This window comes from Gorilla gorilla, chromosome 2, assembly GCF_029281585.2.
Source record: "Gorilla gorilla gorilla isolate KB3781 chromosome 2, NHGRI_mGorGor1-v2.1_pri, whole genome shotgun sequence".
NCBI classification, from domain to species: Eukaryota; Metazoa; Chordata; class Mammalia; order Primates; family Hominidae; genus Gorilla; species Gorilla gorilla.
This window is the reverse complement of record NC_086017.1, coordinates 206,424,100-206,447,752: the sequence shown is the minus strand read 5'-3', so window position 1 is coordinate 206,447,752 and position 23,653 is coordinate 206,424,100. Positions and strand designations below refer to the sequence as shown.

The 23,653-nt window shown below is 40.6% G+C and overlaps 1 protein-coding gene across 15 annotated transcripts in view; it reads left to right on the top strand.

Moving 5' to 3' along the window:
• The window catches only part of ACAP2 (ArfGAP with coiled-coil, ankyrin repeat and PH domains 2), a 177,290-nt gene that overhangs the window by 65,789 nt on the left and 87,848 nt on the right, over nucleotides 1–23,653 (top strand). For 8 of the 15 annotated variants that reach the window (XM_055382695.2, XM_055382699.2, XM_031007304.3 and 5 more), the window contains exons 3-5: nucleotides 4,215–4,334; nucleotides 5,173–5,226; nucleotides 19,563–19,646. In XM_055382695.2, the coding sequence (XP_055238670.1) occupies nucleotides 4,215–4,334; nucleotides 5,173–5,226; nucleotides 19,563–19,646 (258 nt within the window). The remainder of the gene's footprint in view (nucleotides 1–4,214; nucleotides 4,335–5,172; nucleotides 5,227–19,562; nucleotides 19,647–23,653) is intronic. The other 7 variants (XM_031007305.3, XM_055382698.2, XM_055382700.2 and 4 more) reach the window with 1 other exon arrangement.

Below are 23,653 nucleotides of genomic sequence, written 5' to 3'. Positions count from 1 at the left end.
TTTGTATTTTTAGTAGAGGTGGGGTTTTGCCGCATTGGCCAGGCTGGTCTTGAACTCCTGACCTCAAGTGATCTGCCCACCTCGGCCTCCCAAAGTTTTGGGATTACAGGCATGAGCCACCATGCCTGGCCTTTTCACAAAATTTTCTAAGCATATAAAAGTATTTGTACTCTTCAGTACAAATGACTTTCCCCATTTCAACAAAAATATTAGCACTGTTCTGCATTTTGATTTTTCTCTTAATATATCGTGGATGTTATTTGTTGTTATAGAGCTGTCTCATTTTAAAAAATGGTTGAATTGTATTACCTTGCATGGATATATCATAATTTATTTATCTAGCTGTCCACTGACAGACGCTTAGCTTGCTACCAATATTTTACTGTTACTGCAGTGAATATCTTTACATGTGTCATATGGCCTATCTGTAAAATATAGTTGTAGAATACATTTTAAAAAGTGAAATTGCGAAGTTAGAAGGTATGTATGTTTTAAATTTTGATAGCTCTTGCTAAACTGCCTTCTGTAGATATTGTACCAATTTACACTCCTGCCAACAATGCGTGAGAGTGACTATTTCCCCATACCTGCCCTCTTTAAAACAGCATGTTATCAAACTTTTTGATCTTTGCTGTTAGTAAAAGAAAAAAAAATAGTAATTTCCATTTCTTTTCTTATAGTGAGAATGAATATCTTTTCATGGGTTTAAGACACATGTATCTCTTTTTGGGGGGCGTAATTATCTCTGCATGTATGTTACCCATTTTTTCTAGTGAATAGTTGGATTTTCAAAATGATTTGTATACCCTTTTTTATGGTAGGGAAACTTGTCCTTTGTGATTTATCTTAATATTGTTTTCGTATGTTGTTTCTTTTGACTGTGTTTGTTTTTTCCTTATAGAAATGTCTTATGTAATTGGATTGATCAGTTTTTTTTGCATAGTATTTGAGCTTTGCATCCTTCTCAGACTTCCCACTTTGAGATTATTGAAAAAAAAAACAACCTTCTGTTTTCTCTTTGATTTCTGATTCTGTTTTTATGTTTAAATCTTTATCTATAATTAACTTGGGAGTCTGTAATACAATTTAATTTCTTTTTTTATCCCCTTCAGACGACTATCCAGTGTCCCTAATATCATTTATCAGATAACTTTTCCCCCACTGGCTGGAGTATTACTTTAATCAAATATGGCATATTTGTATCTGTTTTTTGACTGTGTATTCTTTTACATTGATCAGTTTGTCTATTTGCATTTACTACCAGACTTTTATTTACTATCTTTTTATAATATATTTTAATATCATATAGTACTAATGTTCCTACCTTATTACTCTTCAAATATTTTTTTGCTCTTCTTGCATAGTGGTTACTCCATATGAACTTTAGAATCAGTTTTTCTGGCAAGACATTTTTATTTTATATTGTAAATAGCAAACAATTTAAAAGACATCTGTGCCAGCATTTCTCACAGTGGGTTTTGTGGAATATTGGTCATATAATAATGCTTCCTCTTAACAAGAATTCCATGGTCAAATATTTTTGGAAATTGCTACATATTATATACCTCCCCTCTTGGATGCACATTGATAAATCAAAAGCCCTTAACAGTATAGCAATATCTTCTGCTGCCTTTTCTAGGAATCCTTCCCTGGTCCCCACAGCCCTTGTTAGATGGTCTTCCTTTTTTTTTTTTTTTTTTCCGTGCATAGTTTTGTCATAGTAGTTGTGTTTGTGCTCTGCAGAATTTATCTACTTGTTAGAATTATAGAATTGGAGTTTTTGAGACCAGAGATGATGTTTTCGTTTTCTGTTCCCCTAGGTCTCAGGGCAGCAGTTTTAATTTATGCTCTTGAGATCCTTCAGGAGTTTTCTAAAGTTTTTCTTGGCTCTTTATCCTCTTCTTGGTGACCCCCCTTTGCATCCCCTCAGTACTTTTCTCTCCTTTGTCTAGAACAGTTTCACTTTTATCTGCTTTGTCTAGAACAGTTTCACTTTTATCTGTTTTTTTTTTTTTTTAATTTTTTTATTGATCATTCTTGGGTGTTTCTCGCAGAGGGGGATTTGGCAGGGTCATAGGACAGTAGTGGAGGGAAGGTCAGCAGATAAACAAGTGAACAAAGGTCTCTGGTTTTCCTAGGCAGAGGACCCTGCAGCCTTCCGCAGTGTTTGTGTCCCTGGGTACTTGAGATTAGGGAGTGGTGATGATTCTTAACGAGCATGCTGCCTTCAAGCATCTGTTTGACAAAGCACATCTTGCACCACCCTTAATCCATTTAACCCTGAGTGGACACAGCACATGTTTCAGAGAGCACAGGGTTGGGGGTAAGGTCACCGATTAGCAGGATCCCAAGGCAGAAGAATCTTTCTTAGTACAGAACAAAATGAAAAGTCTCCCATGTCCACTTCTTTCTACACAGACACGGCAACCATCCGATTTCTCAATCTTTTCCCCACCCTTCCCCCCCCTCTGTTCCACAAAACCGCCATTGTCATCCCGGCCTGTTCTCAATGAGCTGCTGGGTACACCTCCCAGACGGGGTGGTGGCCGGGCAGAGGGGCTCCTCACTTCCCAGTAGGGGTGGCCGGGCAGAGGTGCCCCTCACCTCCCGGACGGGGCAGCTGGCCGGGCGGGGGGCTGACCCCCCCACCTCCCTCCCGGATGGGGCGGCTGGCTGGGCGGGGGGCTGACCCCCCCCACCTCCCTCCCGGACGGGGCGGCTGGCCTAGCGGGGGCTGACCCCCACCTCCCTCCCGGACGGGGCGGCTGGCCTGGCGGGGGCTGACCCCCACCTCCCTCCCAGATGGGGTGGCTGCCGGGCGGAGGGGCTCCTCACTTCTCAGAGGGGGCTGTTGCCAGGCGGAGGGTCTCCTCACTTCTCAGACGGGGCGGCCAGGCAGAGATGCTCCTCACCTCCCAGACGGGGTCGCGGCCCGGCCGAGGCGCTCCTCACATCCCAGACGGGGCAGCGGGGCAGGGGTGCTCCCCACATCTCAGACGATGGGTGGCCGGGCAGAGACGCTCCTCACTTCCTAGACGGGATGGCGGCCGGGAGGAAGCGCTCCTCACTTTCCAGACTGGGCAGCCAGGCAGAGGGGCTCCTCACCTCCCAGACGATGGGTGGCCGGGCAGAGACGCTCTTCACTTCCCAGACGGGGTGGCGGCCGGGCAGAGGCTGCCATCTCGGCACTTTGGGAGGCCAAGGCAGGCGGCTGGGAGGTGGAGGTTGTAGCGAGCCGTGATCACACCACTGCACTCCAGCCTGGGCACCATTGACCACTGAGTGAACCAGACTCCGTCTGCAATCCCGGCACCTCGGGAGGCCGAGGCTGGCGGATCACTCGCGGTTAGGAGCTGGAGACCAGCCTGGCCAACACAGCGAAACCCCGTCTCCACCAAAAAAGTACGAAAACCAGTCAGGCGTGGTGGCGCGCGCCTGCAATCGCAGGCACTGGGCAGGCTGAGGCAGGAGAATGAGGCAGGGAGGTTGCAGTGAGCCGAGATGGCAGCAGCACAGTCCAGCTTCGGCTCGGCATCAGAGGGAGACCGTGGAAAGAGAGGGAGAGGGAGACCGTGGGGAGAGGGAGAGGGAGACCGTGGGGAGAGGGAGAGGGAGAGGGAGAGCTATCTGTTTTTTAATATTTGACATTTACCCAAGATTTTGGTAAAAGAAAATGTTCTGTGTCTGAAAGAAAGGAGAGAAAGAAGGAAGGAAGGAGTGGAAGAACAGGGAGATGGAGGGATAAAGGGAATGAAAAGAAGAAGGAAGGGAGAGAGAGAAAGAGAAAGATGAAAGAAAGAAGAGCCTGGTACTAAGGCTTTGACAATGCCTGGAACAATAGGTATTAGAGACATTTTTTTTTTTGAGTACATGGTTGATTAATCACTTTAGCCATCTGCGTTGATAGACTAATATTGAAATGATCACTAAGCTATCATACCAGTTTACTTACCTTTCCTCCAAAATACTTTTGTTGTTGTTATCACACAGCCTCTGGATCCTAAATGGTCAACTTTTTTGGTACAACTCTGCTATGAATTTACTTTATAAGCTGAAGGAAAAAAGAATACTTTTCAATTAGTCTGTTTTGAGTTTATTGATGAAACAAATTGAACTTAACTAGGTCACCTCATATAGTTACTGCCAACACTTGTTCACCTAAGTAATTTGTAAAACTATCTTCAACCTGATGAATTTTTTTTTTTCTTTTTCAGCTTGTGAAACTTTGTATTGCAATGATTGATACTGGAAAAGCCTTTTGTGTTGCAAATAAACAGTTCATGAATGGGATTCGAGACCTGGCTCAGTATTCTAGTAATGATGCTGTCGTTGAGGTTAGTATTACTAAAATTGCAGTTAAAAATGAAAAAAAAAAAGCAATAAGACATTAAAGAATTGTGCATTCATCTACCTGATTTATAGTTATGGTGATACTTAAAATTAGAAGTAGAAAAGTGGTCACCCCTTGGTGCTCTCTTGTATGATTCTGTTTTCTAAGAGAAGGTGATGGTTGATTTGCATTGCGCATTATCTAGCATGGCTCTTCTCACCTAGTTTCTCATTGTATTTAGTTTACTAAGTTTACTTGCTGCTAGGTGAGCTGAAGCACCTGTCAGAGGGCCTGAGCAGGAAGATCAAGATCATGCCTACTAGTAGCTGCTTATAGGGGCACGCAGAGAGCATTAACCTAAGTACAGCGTCTTAACTGTATGTATAGGGGGCTCTATAGATTCTGATTAGCCAGCTTATGCTGGGTTAGCTTAGATTCCTTGGTATACTATGTGGTGTTATATTTCTTTCATGAGAAATAATAACTGGTGAAGAAATGGGTGTAGTTTGATGATGATTTGATTCTAGATGCCTACATGGGCCATCTTGATACACGCAAAACAGTTTTACCTTAGGTTTATATTTACCATTTCTATTGTTAGCATAATACCGTTGAAGGGGCAATATTAATTCTTTCACATTTTTAGGGTTTTATTTGTTACCACGTGTAGAGGTGACCTCTGCAGAGTGTATCCATAAGGTAGTGTGAGATTGTCATTGGAAATAAATGTTACTGTTTACGGTGTAACTTGATCTTCTGTCAGAAATTCTGAGGTCACGTTTTTGTGACCTATTTAAGTGGCTCATAAATGATTTGGTTTTCTTTTGCTTTTTTTCTCATAGACAAGTTTGACCAAGTTTTCTGACAGTCTTCAAGAAATGATAAATTTTCACACAGTAAGTGTCAGTAAGTAGGTGTTACTATGACCATATTAACATTTTAGTATTTTTCTTGAGTCGCAATATTTTATGAAATGATTAAAAGGGAATTACATGGCTTTGATTGGTCGTCAACTTTTTAGTTGGGTGAATCTAAAATGTACGCTGTGTGTGTATTTGTGTGTGAGTGTGTGTGCGCATGCATGCGTGTGAAAGAAGAGAATAAGAGTATTATTTTCCATTCTAATATAGTGAACTTAATATCATTGAAGGACATATACCCAAAAGTTAAATTTTTTCCCTTTAAGTTGTGGCTTTGTAAAATTTTTAAGCATGTACTTAAGAATAAAGAAGTAAAAGTCATTTTAAATGTAGCCGTTTCTTTTTAGATACTTACCAATATATCCCCTTTATCTAAACAATTACCAATATTAAAGAGTGCTATATTCTTTGAGCTATTTATGTGTGTGTTTAAGATTTGTGGGCATTTATCCTTCAAGAATGAGGGATATATATTACTTTGGGAATGTCACAAAATTCCTTTACAAAGTTTGCAAAAGTTTACTGCAAATATGGCAGCTTGTAAGCTGTATGTTTCTTATATTTTTTAAAAAGCTTAACTGATATGGCTGTTGTATAATTATTTAATCAGTGCTTTAAAATTTATTAGCCGCTGTCTGTAATAAAAATATCAATACTTATAATCTTCATAAAATCTGCTTGTTTTTGGTTCCTAATTTGATTTTAATTTTTTTTTGTTGGTTAGCATATTTAGGATACAGTAATATGACAATGTTTATTTTAATTATAGTTCAAATTTTAGCTATGCTAATATTGACATGTACAAGTATCTGCTTGAGTGCCTGTTTTCAGTTCTTTTGGGCATGTACTTAGGTGTAGACTTACTGGGTCATATGGTAATTCTATGTTTAACTTTTTGAGGAACTGCCAAACTGTTTTCTACAGAGACTGTACCATTTTACATTTCCACCAGCAGTGTTTGAGTGTTCCAAGTTCTCCACATCATTATCAACACTTGTTATTGTCAATTTTTTAAAAAAAATTATGACCATCCTAGTAGGTGTGAAGTGGTATCTCATTGTAGTTTTGATTTGCATTTCCCTAATGACTCATGCAGTTGAGCATCTTTTATGTGCTTACTGTTTTTTTGTGTATCTTCTGTCATTGTTACCATTGTTGTCTATTTATTTATTTATTTATTTATTTAGAGATAGGGTCTCACTCTGTCACCCAGACTGGAGTGCAGTGGCACAGTCATACCTCACTACAGCCTGGAACTCCCAGGCTTAAGTGATCCTCTTACTGTAGCCTCCCAATTGGCTGGGACTACAGGTATGTGCCATCATGTCAGGCCAATTTTTGTTTGTTTGTTTGTTTGTTTGTTTTTGGTAGAGATGAGGTCTTGTTCTTTTGCCCAGGCTAGTCTTGAACTCCTGGGCTCAAGCCGTCCTCCCGTCTGAGCCTCCAAAGCACTGGGATTACAGGTGTGAGCCACTGCACCCAGTCCTTTTGTCAGTTATTTAATTGGGCTTTTGTTGTTGTTGTTGTTGTTGTTGACTTACACTTGTTTTACATAGTTTGGATATTAAACCCTTATCAGTATATGTTATACAAATATTTTCTCTCATTTTGTAGGTTTTCTTTTTTACTTTCTTGAAAATATCCTTTGACACACAAAAGTTTTTAGTTTTGATGAAGTCTGAAGTTCAGTTTATCTATTTTGTCTTTTGTTGTTTGTGCTTTTGGTGTTATGTGTAAGGGAATCCATTGCCAAATTCAAGGTCATAAAGATTTACCCTTAGGTTTTCTTCTAAGAATTTTATGGTTTTAGCTCTAGTATTTGACACCAATTTGACCACATAATAGTTTTCTTTTTGCGTTCTGTTGAATTTAGATGGCAGTGTTTGGTATATTTGATTTCTCTTTAAACCAAATGTAATTTAGTAAGAAAGTTTTTTTTTTTGATATAAGTGATTGACTTTAAATTGACATAATAGACTAAATGTTTTTTCTATAATTTATTTATTATCCTTCGAAATATTCCTCTCCTTTTCTTTAAAGCAGTAAATCTTATGCTATTTCTTTATATAATAATACCTTGCTCTTTGTTATGGTTTTAAATGTGAAAAGTTATGATTAAGATAAACATTTGGCAAATAATTTTTTTTTTTTTTTGGAGACAGAGTCTGGCTCTGTCTCCCAGGCTGGAGTGCAGTGGTGCGATCTTGGCTCACTGCAGCCTCCGCCTCCCGGGTTCAGGTGATTCTCTTGCCTCAGCCTCCCAAGTTGCTGGGGCTACAGGCATGTACCACCATGCCTGGCTAATTTTTGTATTTTTAGTAGAGATGGGATTTTGGCATGTTGGCTAGGCTGGTCTCAAACTCCTGGCCTAAAGTGATCCACCCGCCTTGGCCTTCCATAGTGTTGGGATTACAGGCGTGAGCCACCGCACCTGGCCTTGAAGCAAGGTATATATGTATTATTTCCTTTGGAGGAATAGAGATTGTTTTTTTTTGTTGTTGTTTTTTTTTGTTTTGTTTTGAGACGGAGTCTCGCTCTGTTGCCAGGCTGGAGTGCAGCGGCGCAATCTTGGCTCACTGCAACCTCTGCCTCCTGGGTTCGAGGGATTCTCCTGCCTCAGCCTCTGGAGTAGCTGGGACTATAGGGACGTGCCACCACGCCCAGCTAATTTTTTGTATTTTTAGTAGAGACGGGGTTTCAACATGTTGGCCAGGATGGTCTCGATCTCTTGACCTCGTGATCCGCCTGCCTTGGCCTCCCAAAGTGCTGGGATTACAGGCGTCAGCCACTGCACCCAGCTGAGATTGGTCTTTTTAATACTAGTGCTCTTCATCTTAATGTGCACCTACATTCCTGAAACCTAAGCAGATTCCACTTTTCTCACTTTTCTTTCTCTCTCCTTCCTTCCTCCCTTCCTCCTCTGCTTCCTCCCTTCCTCCTCCTCCCTTTCTCCCTTCCTCCCTCCCTACCTCCCTCTTCTTTTTCACTATTCCTTATACTTGAGAAACCTCATACTCTCTGTTGACTGTAAAACTCATGTTGCTTTAAAAAGATAATTTGTATACTAAGAAAAAAACCACTCTTTGTCCGTCTGCCTGGAGGTCTGAAGGCTGTATGTTGGTCAGCTTGTTTGTGTTTACATACATGTTTCTATACCTGAAGAACTTTTTGTCTGACACTATACCCAGAAGTCCAGTGTGTATTTTGTTCCCTTATTATTTTTGACAGCGTCTCAGAAATTTTCTTTTTAATAGATATAAAAATGAAATTGTGAGTCCTTGGTTTACTTTCTTTTAATTTTCTTCTTTTTATAGTTAATATACCATCTATTCTATCTGGCCTTTTTGTTGTTTTGTAACCAATACTTTAAATTTTTTCCAGTAGGAATGACTTGTGTCACTTGAACTAGAATTCCTATATTTGTGGCAAAAGTTCTTCCCTCATCATAGCCCTGTTATACTTCACTTTAATTAGACGATGGCTAGGGATAACACTTACCTTGTTTACTGTTATTCTCCCGGTAGTTACATAATTCTCATTTTAGGGAAGTCATTTAATTTTCCTGAGATTTACATTCCTCCTCTGTAGGCTGGGTGTGGTGGCTTATACCTGTAATCTCAGCACTTTGGGAGGCTGAGGTGGTTTGATTGCTTGAGCCCTGGAATTAAAGACCAGCCTGGGCAACATGGCGAAACTCGGTCTCTACAAGAAATAGAAAAATTAGCTGGGTGTGGTGGCTCATGCCTGTAATCCCAGCTACTCAGGAGGCTGAAGTGTGAGGATCACTTGAGCCTGGGAAGTTGGGGCCACAGTGAGCTGTGATTGCACTACTGCACTTCAGCCTGAGTGACACAGTGAGACCTTGTCTCCAAAAAAAAAAAAAAAAAAAAAAAAAAAAAGATTTACATTCCTCCTCTGTAAAATGAAGGGGAGTTACTAGATGACTTTCCATTATTAAAAATTTATAAAATCCTGAGGCATTTATTATAAGATTTAAATTTGGTCTCAGAGCCATTTGTTAACATGTAGGAAAAGCCTAGTTACATAAAATGCTTTATTTTTGTAGCATTCTCTGGAATTCTAATTACATAGCATCCCAATATAAAGGATGATTAGGAAAAACTGCTTTCTAAAAGATAATAAATAGTGTAACCTGCCTTAGATTCTCTAGCAGAGCTCATAACAGTTGGGCTTTGGTATATCAGTTTGTGTAAGGATAAAAGTCTGGATATTCCAGAGGTGTCATTTACCAACTTTGTGGGCTTAAATAGATGTTTGAAAATAATAAAACCATTTGTGCTATTAGCCACGTAAAGATTAAACATATGTTGGAGTCAGATTGTCCAGTCATTTAATAAAATAAGTCATTTAGATTATCATGTAATTTATTTATTTATCTGTAAAAATGGATAGAACTCTTCTTATTCCTTTTAGAATGAGAATATCCTAGGTTTCACTTTAACTCATATGTTTTTGTTGTTGTTGTTGTTTTTGTGAAATGGAGTCTCGCTCTCTCTCCCAGGCTGGAGTGCAGTGGCACGAGCTTGGCTCACTGCAACTTCCACCTTCCAGGTCCAAGTGGTTCTCCTTCCTCAGGAGTATAATGTTTAAAATTCTTTTGTTTTATCACAATATATATATATCTTTTTTGAGACGGAGTCTTGCTCTGTTGCCCAGGCTGGAGTGCGTGACCTTGGCTCACTGCAGCCTCCACCTCCCAGGTTCAAGTGATTCTTGTGCATCCGCCTCCCGAGTAGCTGGGATTACAGGCGCCCACCACCACACCCGGCTAGCGTTGATATTTTCAGTAGAGATGCGGTTTCACCATGTTGGCCAGGCTGGTGTCGAACTCCTGACCTCAAGTGATCGGCCCACCTTGGCCTCCCAAAGTGCTGGGATTACAAGAGTGAGCCAGTACGCATGGTCCAGATGTTTTAAAAAATAAGGTTGAGCTTGCTTCAATAAACTTAACTTTAAAAAAAAAAAGGTCTTCTATGGGATGCTGAGACAGGAGAATGGCATGAACCCGGGAGGTGGAGCTTGTAGTGAGCCGAGATGGTGCCGCTGCACTCCAGCCTGGGCGACAGAGCGTGACTCCGTCTCAAAAAAGAAAAGAAAAAAAAAAAAGGTCTTCTGCATGAAATATTTTCAAGCAATTCCTGATCAAGATTTAAAATTGATGATCCTTTCAAATTATTGGTCATTGTGAATGACGAGAAACTGCCTGTAGAGGCATATTAGCAAAAGGCAGAGGAATATTTGTTGCCCTTTTCCCCTAACTCTCAGGAGCTCCTCTCTCACATGTAATTAGAACTTAAATAATTTCATCTTCTTAAGTTGTAGTTCAAAGAGGCAATTATTCATAAAATGGAAGTGCTCTTCTTTTTCTCTGATTGACACAAGTAATGCTTGTATTTTCTGGGATAAATTGGATTTTTTGTTTTTTAGATGGAGTCTCAATTAGCCCCCAGGCTGGAGTGCAGTGGCATGATCTCGGCTCACTGCAACCTCCGCCTCCTGGGTTCAAGTGATTCTTGTGCCTCGGCCTCCCTAGTAGGTGAGACTACAGGTGCTTGCCACCACGCCTGGCTAATTTTATTTTTTATTTTTAGTAGAGATGGGGTTTCACCAAGTTGGCCAGGCTGGTCTCGAACTCCGGACCTCAAGTGATCCACCCATCTTGGCCTCCCAAAGTGCTGGGATGACAGTGCCTGACCTGGATGGATTTTGAATAAAATAATGAAGCCTTTCTGCAGGTTTACACAGAAGTTGCTCTACCTTTTCCCCCTTCTGCCTACTTTTAATAATTCTCTTTTTGAATTCAGACGATAGCACTGACTCACTTAGTGACTCATTTTCAGCCTCATGTTTCCACATTCTGAATCCATAAAGTTTGTCAGTATATGCTTTTTTGAGACAGAGTCTTGCTCTGGTGCCCTGGAGTGCAATGGCGTGATCTTGGTTCACTGCAACCTCCGCCTCTTGGGCTCAAGCATTTCTCCTGCCTCAGCCTCCTGAGTAGCTGGGATTATAGGTGTCCACCACCTGGCTAATTTTTGTACTTTTAGTAGAGATGGGCTTTCACTATGTTGACCAGGCTGGTTTCCAACTCCTGACCTCAAATGATCCACCCTCCTCGGCCTCCCAAAGTGTTGGGATTACAGGTGTGAGCCACTGTCCCTGGCAGTATATGTGAATTGTCAAAAATTTTAAGGACTGCTTCATATAAGTTAATCAGATAGCAGGGTGCCAGTTAGTAAAGCCATTTTTTAAAGTCAATAACTAGTGTTAAACAAATCTGCAAGTTGAGAATTATTCCTCCCAAGCTGTTTGAATTCTACTTTTAATTCATAAATTTTAGCAAAATTTGTTCTCTGGAAGTCAGTGTACTTTTGTGTGAAATAGAAGACAGTGATATTCTCATAGTATTTCTTTGATGATACTAAATGTTTAAATAGTCTTAGATTATTTATCATTTTGATAACATTTAATTTGGGATTAATATGTATCATATCTACATGCATACTTTTATATATGAAAGATCCTCTGTAAAATATTTTACTAGATCATCAGAGTTTTCCAAATAAATTTTTTATTTTTATTTTTAAACGAACTTCTGGGCTCAAGCAATCCTCCCACATCACCAAGTGCTGGGATTACAGATGTGAGCCACTGCACCTGGCTCCAAATAAATTCTTAATGTAAGTTTACATCTTGTAGTCATTGTTAGCTACACTATCAGTAAGCAAAATTACAGTGTTTCCATAATATCTTTTTTGTTTCACAGTTTTTCTTTAGCATTTTTACTTTTATCATTAAGCTTTTTTTTTTTTTTTTGAGATGGAGTCTCGCTCTGTCGCCCAGGCTGGAGTGCAGTGGTGCCATCTCGGCTCACTGCAAGCTCCGCCTCCCGGGTTCATGCCGTTTATTATTAGGCATTTCTTTAGGTAGTTTGCAAAACAGTCAGTGCTCTTTCAAGGTACTATATTCAGAGTTTATTTATTTTGTTTTGAGACAGAGTTTTGCTCTGTCACTAAGGCTGGAGTACAGTTGTATGATCAGAGCTCACTGCAGCCTCGATCTCCTGGGCTCAAGTGATCCTTCTGCCTCAGCTTTCCAAGTGGTAGGACTATAGGTGTGCCACCATGCCTGGCTGATTTTTTTTTGTAGAGCGGGGGTCTTGCTGTGTTGCCCAGGCTGGTCTTGAACTCCTGAGCTCAAGTGATGTTCTTGCCTCAGCCTCCCAGAGTATTGGGATTACAAGGTGCAGGCTATTGTGTCTGGCTTTTTTTCTTTTTTAGAGACAGAGTCTCACTATGTTGCCCAGGTCGCTGCTGAGCTCTTGTGCTAAAGTGATCGTCTCCGGGACTCCCAAGTGCTGAGGTCGGAGGCGTGAGTCACTGTGTCCAGCCTCAGGTGTTCTTTCTGCTATTAGCTTGAGCACAGTTACTCATGTGCAGAAGCTTCACTCAGAATGAAAAAGTTTTGATAGAGTAGCATTAGTCATTATGCATGTGTTTATCTGGCATGCCATAAAATGTTATTCTCTTATTGAAATGTGGCACCTTTTCTGTTTCTTGTTCTGCTTTGGAAATTAACAAATTTCTTGACATTTTTTTCCTGTAGGCTGGTACGTTTACAATTCTGCAATTGTATGCAGCATTCTGGCTGTAGCTCTTAATTGAGTAACCTTGTAGTTAGCTTCTCGATCTGATATTATTGTAACTAATCTCGTAAAATAACTTTGTGTCTTATTTTGTGTTTGCAGAGGTTTAGCGTGCAAATCTTTCTGTATGAATGTAATTCTGCTTTCTTAAAATGTTTCAATGTAAATTTTATTGAAAGATTATAAAATTAAGAATTTTGGGCTGGGCGTACTGGCTCATGCCTGTAATCTCAGAAGTTTGGGAGGCCGAGGCAGGTGGATCACTTGGGGCCAGGAGTTTGAGACCAACCTGGCCATGGCAAAACCCCATCTCTACTAAAAATACACAAATTAGCTGGGCTTGGTGGTGTGTGCCTGTATTACCTATATAACCAGCTACTTGGGAGGCTGAGACATGACAATTGCTTGAGCCCGGGAGGTGGAGGTTGCAGTGAGCCAAGATCACGCCACTGCACTCCAGCTTGGGCGACAGAGGAAGACTGTCTCAAAAATAAAAATAAAAAGAATTTTGGGAGCATTCCCCTTGAAAACCAGCATAAGACAAGGATGCTCTCTCCCACCACTCCTATTCAACATAGTATTGGAAGTCCTGGCCAGAGCAATCAGACAAGAGAAGGAAATAAAGGGCATCCAAATAGGAAGAGAGGAAGTCAGACCATCACTGTTTGCAGATGACGTGATGCTATATCTAGAAAACCCTATATTCTCAGCCCCAAAACTCCTTCAGCTGATAAACAACTTCAGCAAAGTTTCAGGATACATAATCAACATGCAAAAATTAGTAGCATTTCTGTACGCCAACAACATCCAACCCAAGAGCCAATTCAGGAACACAATCCTGATCACAGTTGCCAGAAAAAGAATAAAATACCTAGGAATACAGCTAACCAAGGAGGTGAAAGATCTCTGTAATGAGGATTACAAAACATTGCTCAAAGAAATCAGAGATGGCACAAATGGAAAAATGTTAAATCCTCATGGATAGATATAATCAATACTGTTAAAATGGCCATACAGCCCAAGGAATTTACAGATTCAGTGCTATTCCCATCAAACTATCAATGATAGTCTTCACAGAACTAGAAAAAAACCTTAAAAAATTTATATGGAACCAAAAAAGTGTTCGAATAGCCAAAGTAATCCTAAGCAAAAAGAATAAACAGAGCCGGAGGCATCACATTCCAGACTTCAAACTTTTTTTTTTTTTTTTTTTGAGACAGAGTTTCACTCTAGCTGCCCAGACTGGAGTGCAATGGCACAATCTTGGCTCACTGCAACCTCCACCTCCCAGGTTCAAGTGATTCTCCTGCCTCAGCCTCCCAGGTAGCTGGGATTACAGGTGCCCACCACCATACCTGGCTAATTTTTTGTATTTTTAGTATAAGACGGGGTTTTGCCATGTTGCCCAGGCTGGTCTCGAACTCCTGACCTCAAGTGATCCCCCGCCTGGGCCTCCCAAAGTGTTGGGATTACAGGTGTGAGTCACCACACCTGGCTCAGACTTCAAACTATGCTACAGGGCCACAGTAACCAAAACAGCATAGTACTGGAACAGAACAGACACAGACCAGTGGAACAGAGAAGAGAGTCCAGAAATAAAGCCGCACACCTACAACCATCTGATCTTCAGCAAAGCGACAGAAACAAGTAATGAGGGAAAGGACTTCCCTATTCAGTAAATGGTGCTGAGATAACTGGCTAGCCATGTGCAGAAGATTGAAACTGGACCCCTTCCTTATACTGTATACAAAAATCAACTCAAGATGGATTAAAGACTTGAGTGTAAAACCCAAAACTGTAAAAACCCTGGAAGAAAATCTAGGAAATACCATTCACGACATAGGCCCTGGCAAAGATTTCATGACAAAGATGCCAAAAGCAATTGCAACAAAAGCAAAAATTGACAATTGAGACCTTAAAGAGCTTCTGCACAGTAAAAGAAACTGTCAACAGAGTAAACAGACAACCTACAGTGGGAGAAAATATTTGCAAACTACTCATCCGACAATGCTCTACTATCCAGAATCTGTAAGGAACTTAAACAAATTAACAAGCAAAAAAACAACCCAGTTAAAAAGTGGGCAAAGGACATGAACAGACACTTCAAAAGAAGACATACACAGCCAAGAAGCCTATGAAGAAATGTTGAATATCACTAATAATTAGAGAAATGCAACTCAAAACCACAGTGAGATTCCGTCTCACACCAGTCAGAATAGATATTAATAAAAAGTAAAAAACACATGCTGCCAAGGTTGTGGAGAAAAGGGAACGCTTGCTTATACACTGCTGATGGAAGTGTAAATTGGTTCAACCATGGTGGAAAGCAGTGTGGCGATTTCTCAAAGAGCGAAAAGCAGAACTACCATTTGACCCAGCAATCCCATTACAAGGTATATACCCAGAGGAATAAAAATCATTCTACCATAGAGACACATGCACACGAGTGTTCATTGCAGCACTGTTCACAATAGCAAAAACATAGACTCAACCTAAATGCCCATTAATGACAGATTGGATAAAGAAAATGTGATACATATATACTGTGGAATACTGTGCAGCCATAAAAATGAGATCATGTCCTGTAGGAACATGGATGGAGCTGGAAGCCATTATCCAAACTAACATAGGAACAGAAAACCAAATACCACATGTTCACACTTGTAGGTGAGAACTAAATAATGAGAACATGTGGACACAAAGAGGGGAATAACTGTCCCTGAAGCCCTTGAGGGTGGAGGGTGGGAGGAGGGAGAGGATCGGAAAAAAATAACTTATCAAGTACTAGGCTTGTTACCTGGGTGATGAAATAATCTGTACATCAAACCCCCACGATAAGAGTTTACCTATATAACCTGCACATGTACCCCTGCACCTAAAATAAAAGCTAAATCAAAAATTAAGCATTTAGTAAACAAAACAATAATTCATTTTAGTCAGTGTCATAAATATTACGTATGATCAGAAAATCAGATTTAAAAAAATGTTTGTGAATCTCTAAAGGCCTACAATTTATTTAATATGTTTTAATTATGTACACTTAATTTCTTCCTCTTTTTTTTTTTTGTTTGTTTGTTTTTGAGACATAGTTCTGCTCTTGTTGCCCAGGCTGGAGTGCAGTGGCACGATCTCAGCTCACTGCAACCTCCGCCTCCCAGGTTCAAGTGATTCTCCGGCCTCAGCCCCCCAGGTAGCTGGGACTACAGGCGCCCACCGCCATGCCCAGCTAATTTTTGTATTTTTAGTAGAGACAGGGTTTCGCCATGTTGGCCAGGCTGGTCTTGAACTCCTGACCTCAGGTGATCCACCCGCCTCGGCCTCTCAAAGTGGTGGGATTACAGGCGTGAGCCACTGTGCTCGGCCGATTTCTTCTTTAGAAATGTTTTGTATGGTTAGGAGTTACTGTAAATGAAATTTCATCAAGTCACACTTCAGCGAATTAACACCAAAAGCCAATGATAAATAAAAATGAAGAAGTAACAGCTGAAAAATAACAAAAACAATTATATTCTAATAAGAATCTGTAATACTAAATGATGATGCTATGGAAACAACGATATATAATTTCATGATTAGCAAAAATGTGAAAAATAACATGAAATGATAACACATAAATTGTGATAAAAATATGGTTTTGGATGATTCAAATGGGAATGCAGGAGGAAGAATTAATACAGCTTTGGCAAAGTAGTAATTACCGCATTCAGAAATTTAACAGACAGTGGCTGGGATAACGCCTGTAATCTCAGCACTATGGGAGGCAGAGATGGGTGGATCATTTGAGGTCAGGAGTTTGAGACCAGTCTGGCCAACATGGTGAAACCCCGTCTCTATTAAAAATACAAAAATTAGCCAGGCATAGTGGTGCATGCTGGTAATCCCAGCTACTTGGGAGGCTGAGGCAGAAGAATCGCTTGTACCCGGGAGGCGAAGGTTGCAGTGAGCTGAGATCGAGCCACTGCACTCCAGTCTGGGTGACAGAGCGAGACTTGGTCTCAGAAACAGAAACAAACAAAAAACCAGGGAGTTAACAGACAGGCATACAAATAGTACCAAAATGTAATTTTAGCAGTTGTAGATTCTGAATTATACCAAGTAGTTTGCAGCTTTAAAAATCACTATAAAAACTTATAAACATCAATATCTTAAATACGGCTACCAACATCTTGTCAGTAACTTTGACTGTTTAACAACTGCCCCAAAACTTTGTGACTTAAAACAACCACCAAGCGGCGCTTGGAGGGATCAGCTTACTTCTGCTCTAGTTGGTGCTGGCTGGGTGGCTTGACTGTGGCTGAAAGATTCAGCATGTCTGCTACCTTAGCTAGAGTGGCTGGAATGACTGGTGTTGGCTGAGCTTCTTTCACCCTTTGGAGTCTCTCATCTTCTAGGACTTCTCTCTCTACATTTGGCCTCTCTCCCCAGCAGGCTAGTGAGACTTCTTAATGTGATAGTTGGCCTTCACGAATGTGAAATCAGTGGGTACATGGTCCCTTAAAGCCTGGGCCTACAAGTCACATCGCATCACTTCTGCATTCTTTTGATCAAAGCAAGACTCAGAGCCACCCCAGATTCAGGGTAAGGAAAATCAACTCTACTGTGTGAGTGGGAGAGTGGCATGCACCTGCAGGGATGGGAGGAATTGATGGTGGTCATATATATAGGTTGCCTTTCTATACCTGATCTGTGTGCCAGGACTCAGTGTTAGGAAGCTTGACAATAGTCAACTAATCCCCATTCCCCCAGAGTTTTATTTATGTCATTTGAAGTGTAGCATATAATTGAAAAAATCTCCCCAGGTGATCCTGACATGGCAGTAAAGTTTGAGAACCACTAGTAAAGTCTGAGATAAGTGATTCTTAATGAGTGGTCCCTGGACCAGCAGCATCAGCACCATCTGGGAACTTGTTAGAACTGTAGATTCTCAGAGCCCACCCCAGATCTGCTGAATTAGAAGCTGTGTCTGGGAGCTAGCAATCTGTGTTTGAACAAGCCTTCCAGGTGTTTCTGATGTATTCTAACATTTGAGAACCACTGTTTGAGAGCAGAGTTTGGCAAACCATGCGTTGCAGGCCATATCCAGCCCATTGCCTTTTTTTGTTTGTTTGTTTTTTTTTTTGCGGGGTGGGGGGGCATATAAGTTTTTACTGGAACACAGCTATGCTCTTCTGTTTCTGTATTGTCTATGGCTACTTTTACCCCACAGCAGCAGGGTTGAGTAGTGTGATAGAGGCCTCATGGCCCACAAGCTTCAATGCTTATTATATCTAGCCCTTGGCAGAAAGAGTGTCCTGATGACTGTTGTAAAGGACTCCTTCATTTTTCCCATTTACGGGGACTGTATCTGCCATGACACACACTGAAGAGTGGTCCTTTTAATGTTAGTGAATGTGACTTAGTGGTTTAACTGCCTTTCATGAATTCTTCTCAGTAAAATGGTGGTGGATGAACCAGGCTGCAACACAGGCTAATTAAAACCAGATTGTTTGCGAATAAGAAGCAGGCATTAGTAATTTTTAAGGCTCCCCATGTCATTCCAGTCTGCAGCCCAGTTTAAGAAACAGTGGATTGTTTCCTGTAAACAAACCACCTGGAGATCTTGGTAAATGCAGATTCAGATTCTCCATTTCTAACAAGACTGGGGTGGTTCTAGCGATTCTGTAGTTCTGACCAGCTCCCAGGTGATGGCGGTAATGTTCGGTCACACCTGGCAAGCTTTTAAAATACTGATTCTGGAGTCACCAGTGTCTCTAATTATTGCAACATCTGTGTATTTAAAAGTTGCCCAAGTTATTTCAATGTGCAACCAATTTGAGAACCACTGGGTAGAGCAGTTTGGTACCAATGTTTGTATAACAGAATCATCTAGCAAACTTCCTAAAAATATAGAAGCAGCCTATGTTTCTTCAACAAGATTGCGTCTTTGTATTTTCTTTTAGTTTTCCATGTGATTGTGATACAGCCCTAAGCCAGTGGAGAGCCACTGCCTTAGAGGAAGGAAGAAAAGGTTTGGAGAAACAAATTAGTACAGGTAGAAGGGCCAGACATGGTAGCTCACGCCTGTAATCCCAGCACTTTGGGAGGCCAAGGTGGTGGGCAGATCACTTGAGGTCAGGAGTTCGAGACTAGCCTGGCCAACGTGGTGAAACCCCATCTCTACTAAAAATAAAAAAATTATTCGGGTGTGGTGGCGCGTGCCTGTAATCCCAGCTACTCAGGAGGCTGAGGTAGGAGAATTGCTTGAACCCAGGAAGTGCAGGTTGCAGTGAGCTAAGATCGCGCCACTACAATCCAACTTAGGCGACAAAGGAAGACACTGTCTCAAAAAAAAAAAAAAAAAAAAGAAAAAAGAAAAAGAATTACAGGCAGATGAAGTAGAGAGGAATAAATAATATTCATTGACATATTGCGAGCAATTCCTGATGATTGCAAAGAAGAGTTCTCTTTCTCTTCATTGATTTTAGGCCTATCTATTATAGGCCTAATGAGATTAACCAAAAGATCCAATGAATCTATAGTGGCACAAGCCATAGCCTTGCCCTTTTCTATAGATTCCGGAAAGGACAGGAATGATTATGTCATGGAGAATCATCAGAAGAGAGTGCTATGGTAGCTGAGTAATACTTAATGTGTTTTTTTTTTTTAGAGACAAGGTCTCCCTTTGTCACTCAGGCTCGAGTGCCGGGGCATGATCATAGCACTGCTCTGGGAATCCTCCCACCTCAGGATGGTAGGTCTATGCCACAATGCCCTGATAATTTTGTTCTTTAAAACAATATTAACATTTTTTTATTTAAAATTTTTGTGGGTGCATAGTAGGTGTGTATTTAGGGGATATATGATATGGGATATTTTGATAATGTGTAATAATCAGAGTAAATGGGGTATCCAACACCTCAAGCATTTATCCTTTGGTTACAAACAATCCAGTTATACACCTTGTTATTTTAAAATGAGCAGTTAAATTATTTTTGACTATAGTCACCTTGTTGTGCTAGCAAATACTAGGTTTTCTTCATTCTTTCTAACTACATTTTGTACCCATTAACCACCTCCACGTCCCCCTACCCCCTAGCCTTCCCAGCCTCTGCTCACCATCATTCTACTCTCTATGCGTTCAATTGTTTTAATTTTTACCTCCCACAAATAAGTGAGAACATGCGAGGTTTATCTTTCTGTGCCTGGCTTATTTCACTTAACATAATGACATCTAGTTTCATCCATGTTGTTGCAGATGACAGGATCTCATTCTTCTTTATGGCTGACTAGTACTGCATTGTGTATATGTACCACATTTTCTGCAACCATTCATCTGTTGATGTACACTTAAGTTGCTTCCAAATCTTGGCTACTGTGAATTTGCTACAGTAAACATGAGAATGCATATATCTCTCTGATACACAGATTTCTTTTGTTTTGGATGTACATCTGAGAGTAGGATTGCTGGATGGTATGGTAGCTCCATTTATAGTTTTCTCAGGAATCTCCAAACTGTTTTCCTTAGTGGTTGTACTAATTTACATTCCCACCAACAGTGTACAAGGGTACCCTTTTCTCCACATCCTCACTAACATTTGTTATTGCTTGTTTTCTGGATAAAAACCTTTATTTTATTTATTTATTTATTTATTTGAGACAGAGTCTTGCTCTGTCACCCAGGCTGGAGTAGAGTGGCGGGGTGTCAGTTTACTGCAACCTCCATCTCCGGTGTTGAAGTTATTCTCCTGCCTCGGCCTCCCTAAGTGCTGGGATTACAGGCATGAGGCCCTGCACCCAGCCTTGGATAAAAGCCATTTTAACTGGCGTGAAATAATCCATTGTAGTTTTGATTTGTGTTCGCTGATGATCATTGATGTTGGGTGCCTTTTCATATGCCTGTTGGCCATTTGTATGTCTTTTTTGAGAAACGTCTATTCAGATATTTTGCCCATTTTTAATTAGATTATTAGATTTTTTCCTAGTTATTTGAGCCCTGTATAATATTCTTGTTATAAATTCCTTGTTAGAGGGATAGACTGCAAATATTTTCTTCTGTTCTGTGGCTTGTCTCTTCACTTTATTGTTTCCTTTGCTATGCAGAAGGTTTTTAACTTGATGTGATTCCATTTGTCCACTTTTGCCTTGGTTGCCTGTGCTTTTGTAGGGTATTAAGAAATTTTTATCCAGTCCAATGTCCTGGAGAATTTCCCCAATGTTTTCTTTTAGTAGTTTCATAATTTGAGGTCTTAAAGTCTTTAATCCACTTTGATTTGGTATTTATATATGGCAAGAGATAGGGCTCCAGTTTCGTTCTTCTGCGTTGGAGTTGTCTGAGCTTTATTTACTGAACAGACAGCCCTTTCCCTGTTGTATGTTCTTGGCACATTTGTCAAAAATGAGTTCACTTTAGATGTATGGATTTGTTTCTGGGTTCTCTGTTCTGTTCCTTTGGTCTATGTGTCTGTTTCTATGCCAGTGCCATGCTGCTTTGGTTACTATTGCTCTGTAGTATAATTTGAGGTAATGTGATTTCTTCAGTTTTGTTCTTTTTGCTTAGGATAGTTTCGGCTATTCTGTTTGCGCGCGCGTGTGTGTGTGTGTGTGTGTGTGTGTGTATGTGGTTTCATATAAATTTTAGGATTTTTTTTCTATTTTTGTGAAGAATGTCATTGGTATTTTTCTTTTACTTTTTTCTTCGTCCAGAGCAGCTGGGACCACAGGTGCGCGCCACCACGCCCGGTTAATTTTGTATTTTTAGTAGAGACGGAGTTTCTCCACGTTGGTCAGGCTGGTCTTGAACTCCCAACCTCAGGTGATCCACCCACCTCGGCCTCTCAAAGTGCTGGGATTACAGGTGTGAGCCACTGTGCCCGGCTGTCATTGGTATCTTGATTGATATTACATTGAGTCTGTAGATTCCTTTGCGTAGTATGGACTTTTTTTTTTTTGAGGCGGAGTCTTGCTCTGTCGCCCAGTCTGGAGTGCAGTGACACGATCTTGGCTCACTGCAAGCTCCGCCTCCCGGGTCCACGCCATTCTCCTGCCTCAGCCTCCTGAGTAGCTGGGACTACAGGTGCCTGCCACAATACCCGGCTAATTTTTTTTTTGTAGTTTTAGTGGAGACAGGGTTTCACTGTGTTAGCCAGGATGGTCTCTCGATCTCCTGACCTCGTGATTCGCCCGTCTCGGCCTCCCAAAGTGCTGGGATTACAGGCATGAGCCACTGCGCCCGGCCTGGACATTTTAACAATATTAGTTCTTCCAATTCATGAATATAGAATGTCTCTCCATTTCTTTGTGTCCTCTTCAACATTTTGCATCAATGTTTTATAGTTTTAATTGTGGAGATCTTTCACTTCTTTGGTTAATTGCTAAGTATTTAATTTTATTTGTAGCAATTGTAAATGGGATTACTTCCTTGATTTCTTTTTCAGATTCTTCACTGTTGGCCTATGGAAATGCTACTGATTTTTGTGTGTTGATTTTGTATCCTGCAGCTTTACTGAATTTATCAGTTGTAATAGTTTTTTTGGTGGAGTCTTTAGTCCAAATATAAGGTCATATCATCTGCAAACAAGGATAATTTGACTTTATTCTTGCCAATTTGGATGCTTTTATTTTAGTCTCTTGTCTTATTGCTCTAGCTTAGGACTTCCATAATAAGTTGATTAACAGTGATGACAGTGGGCATCCTTGTCTTCTTCCAGATCTTAGAGAAAAGGCTTTCAGTTTTTCCCCATTCACTATTATACAAGCTCTGGATCTGTTGTATATGGGCTTTATTATGTTGAGGTATGTTTATTCTATACCCAGTTTTTTGAGAGTTTTTATTATGTTGAATTGTATCAAATGCTTTTTCAGCATCAATTGAAGTCATCATATGGTTTTTGTCTTTACTTTTATGTATCACATTGATTTGCATATGTTGAATCCTTACATTCCTGGATTAAATCCCAGTTGGTAATCCTTTTAATGTGTTGTTTAATTGAGTTTGCTTATATTTTGTTGAGGATTTTTTCATCAGTGTTCATCAGAGATATCGGCCTGTAGTTTTGTGTGTGTGTGGTTATTTTTTATGCATCGTTGTCTGATTTTGGTATCAAGGTAATAACTGGCTTCATAGAATGAGTTTGTAAGTATTCCCCCTTTGCTATTTTTCAGAATAGTTTGAGTAGGATTGGTATTAGATGTTCTTTAAATGTTTGGTAGAACTTTGAAGTAAAGCCATCTGGTCTCAGGTTTTTCTTTGCTGGAAGATTTTTTTTTTTTTTTTTTTTTGAGATGGAGTTTTCACTCTTGTTGCCCAGGCTGGAGTGCAGTGGTGCAATCTCGGCTCACTGCAACCTCTGTCTCCGAGGTTCAATCGATTCTCCTGCCTCAGCCTCCTGAGTAGCTGGGATTACAGGCAAGTGCCACCACGCCTGGCTAATTTTTTTGTATTTTTAGTAGAGACGGGGTTTCAGCCATGTTGGCCAGACTGGTCTCAAACTCCTGACCTCAGGTGATCCACCCACCTTGGCCTCCCAAAGTGCTAGGATTACAGGAGTGAGCCACCGGGCACAGCCTGGAAGACTTTTTATTTGAGCTTTGGTCTTGTTACTGGTCTGTTCAGGTTTTGGATTTCTTCGTGGTTCAGTCTTGGTAGGTTGTGTGTGTCTAGGAATTTATCCATTTCTTCTAGGTTTTCTAATTTATTGGCGCATAGTTGCTCGTAGTAGCCTCTAATGATCCTTAGAATTTCTGTAGTATGGGTTATAA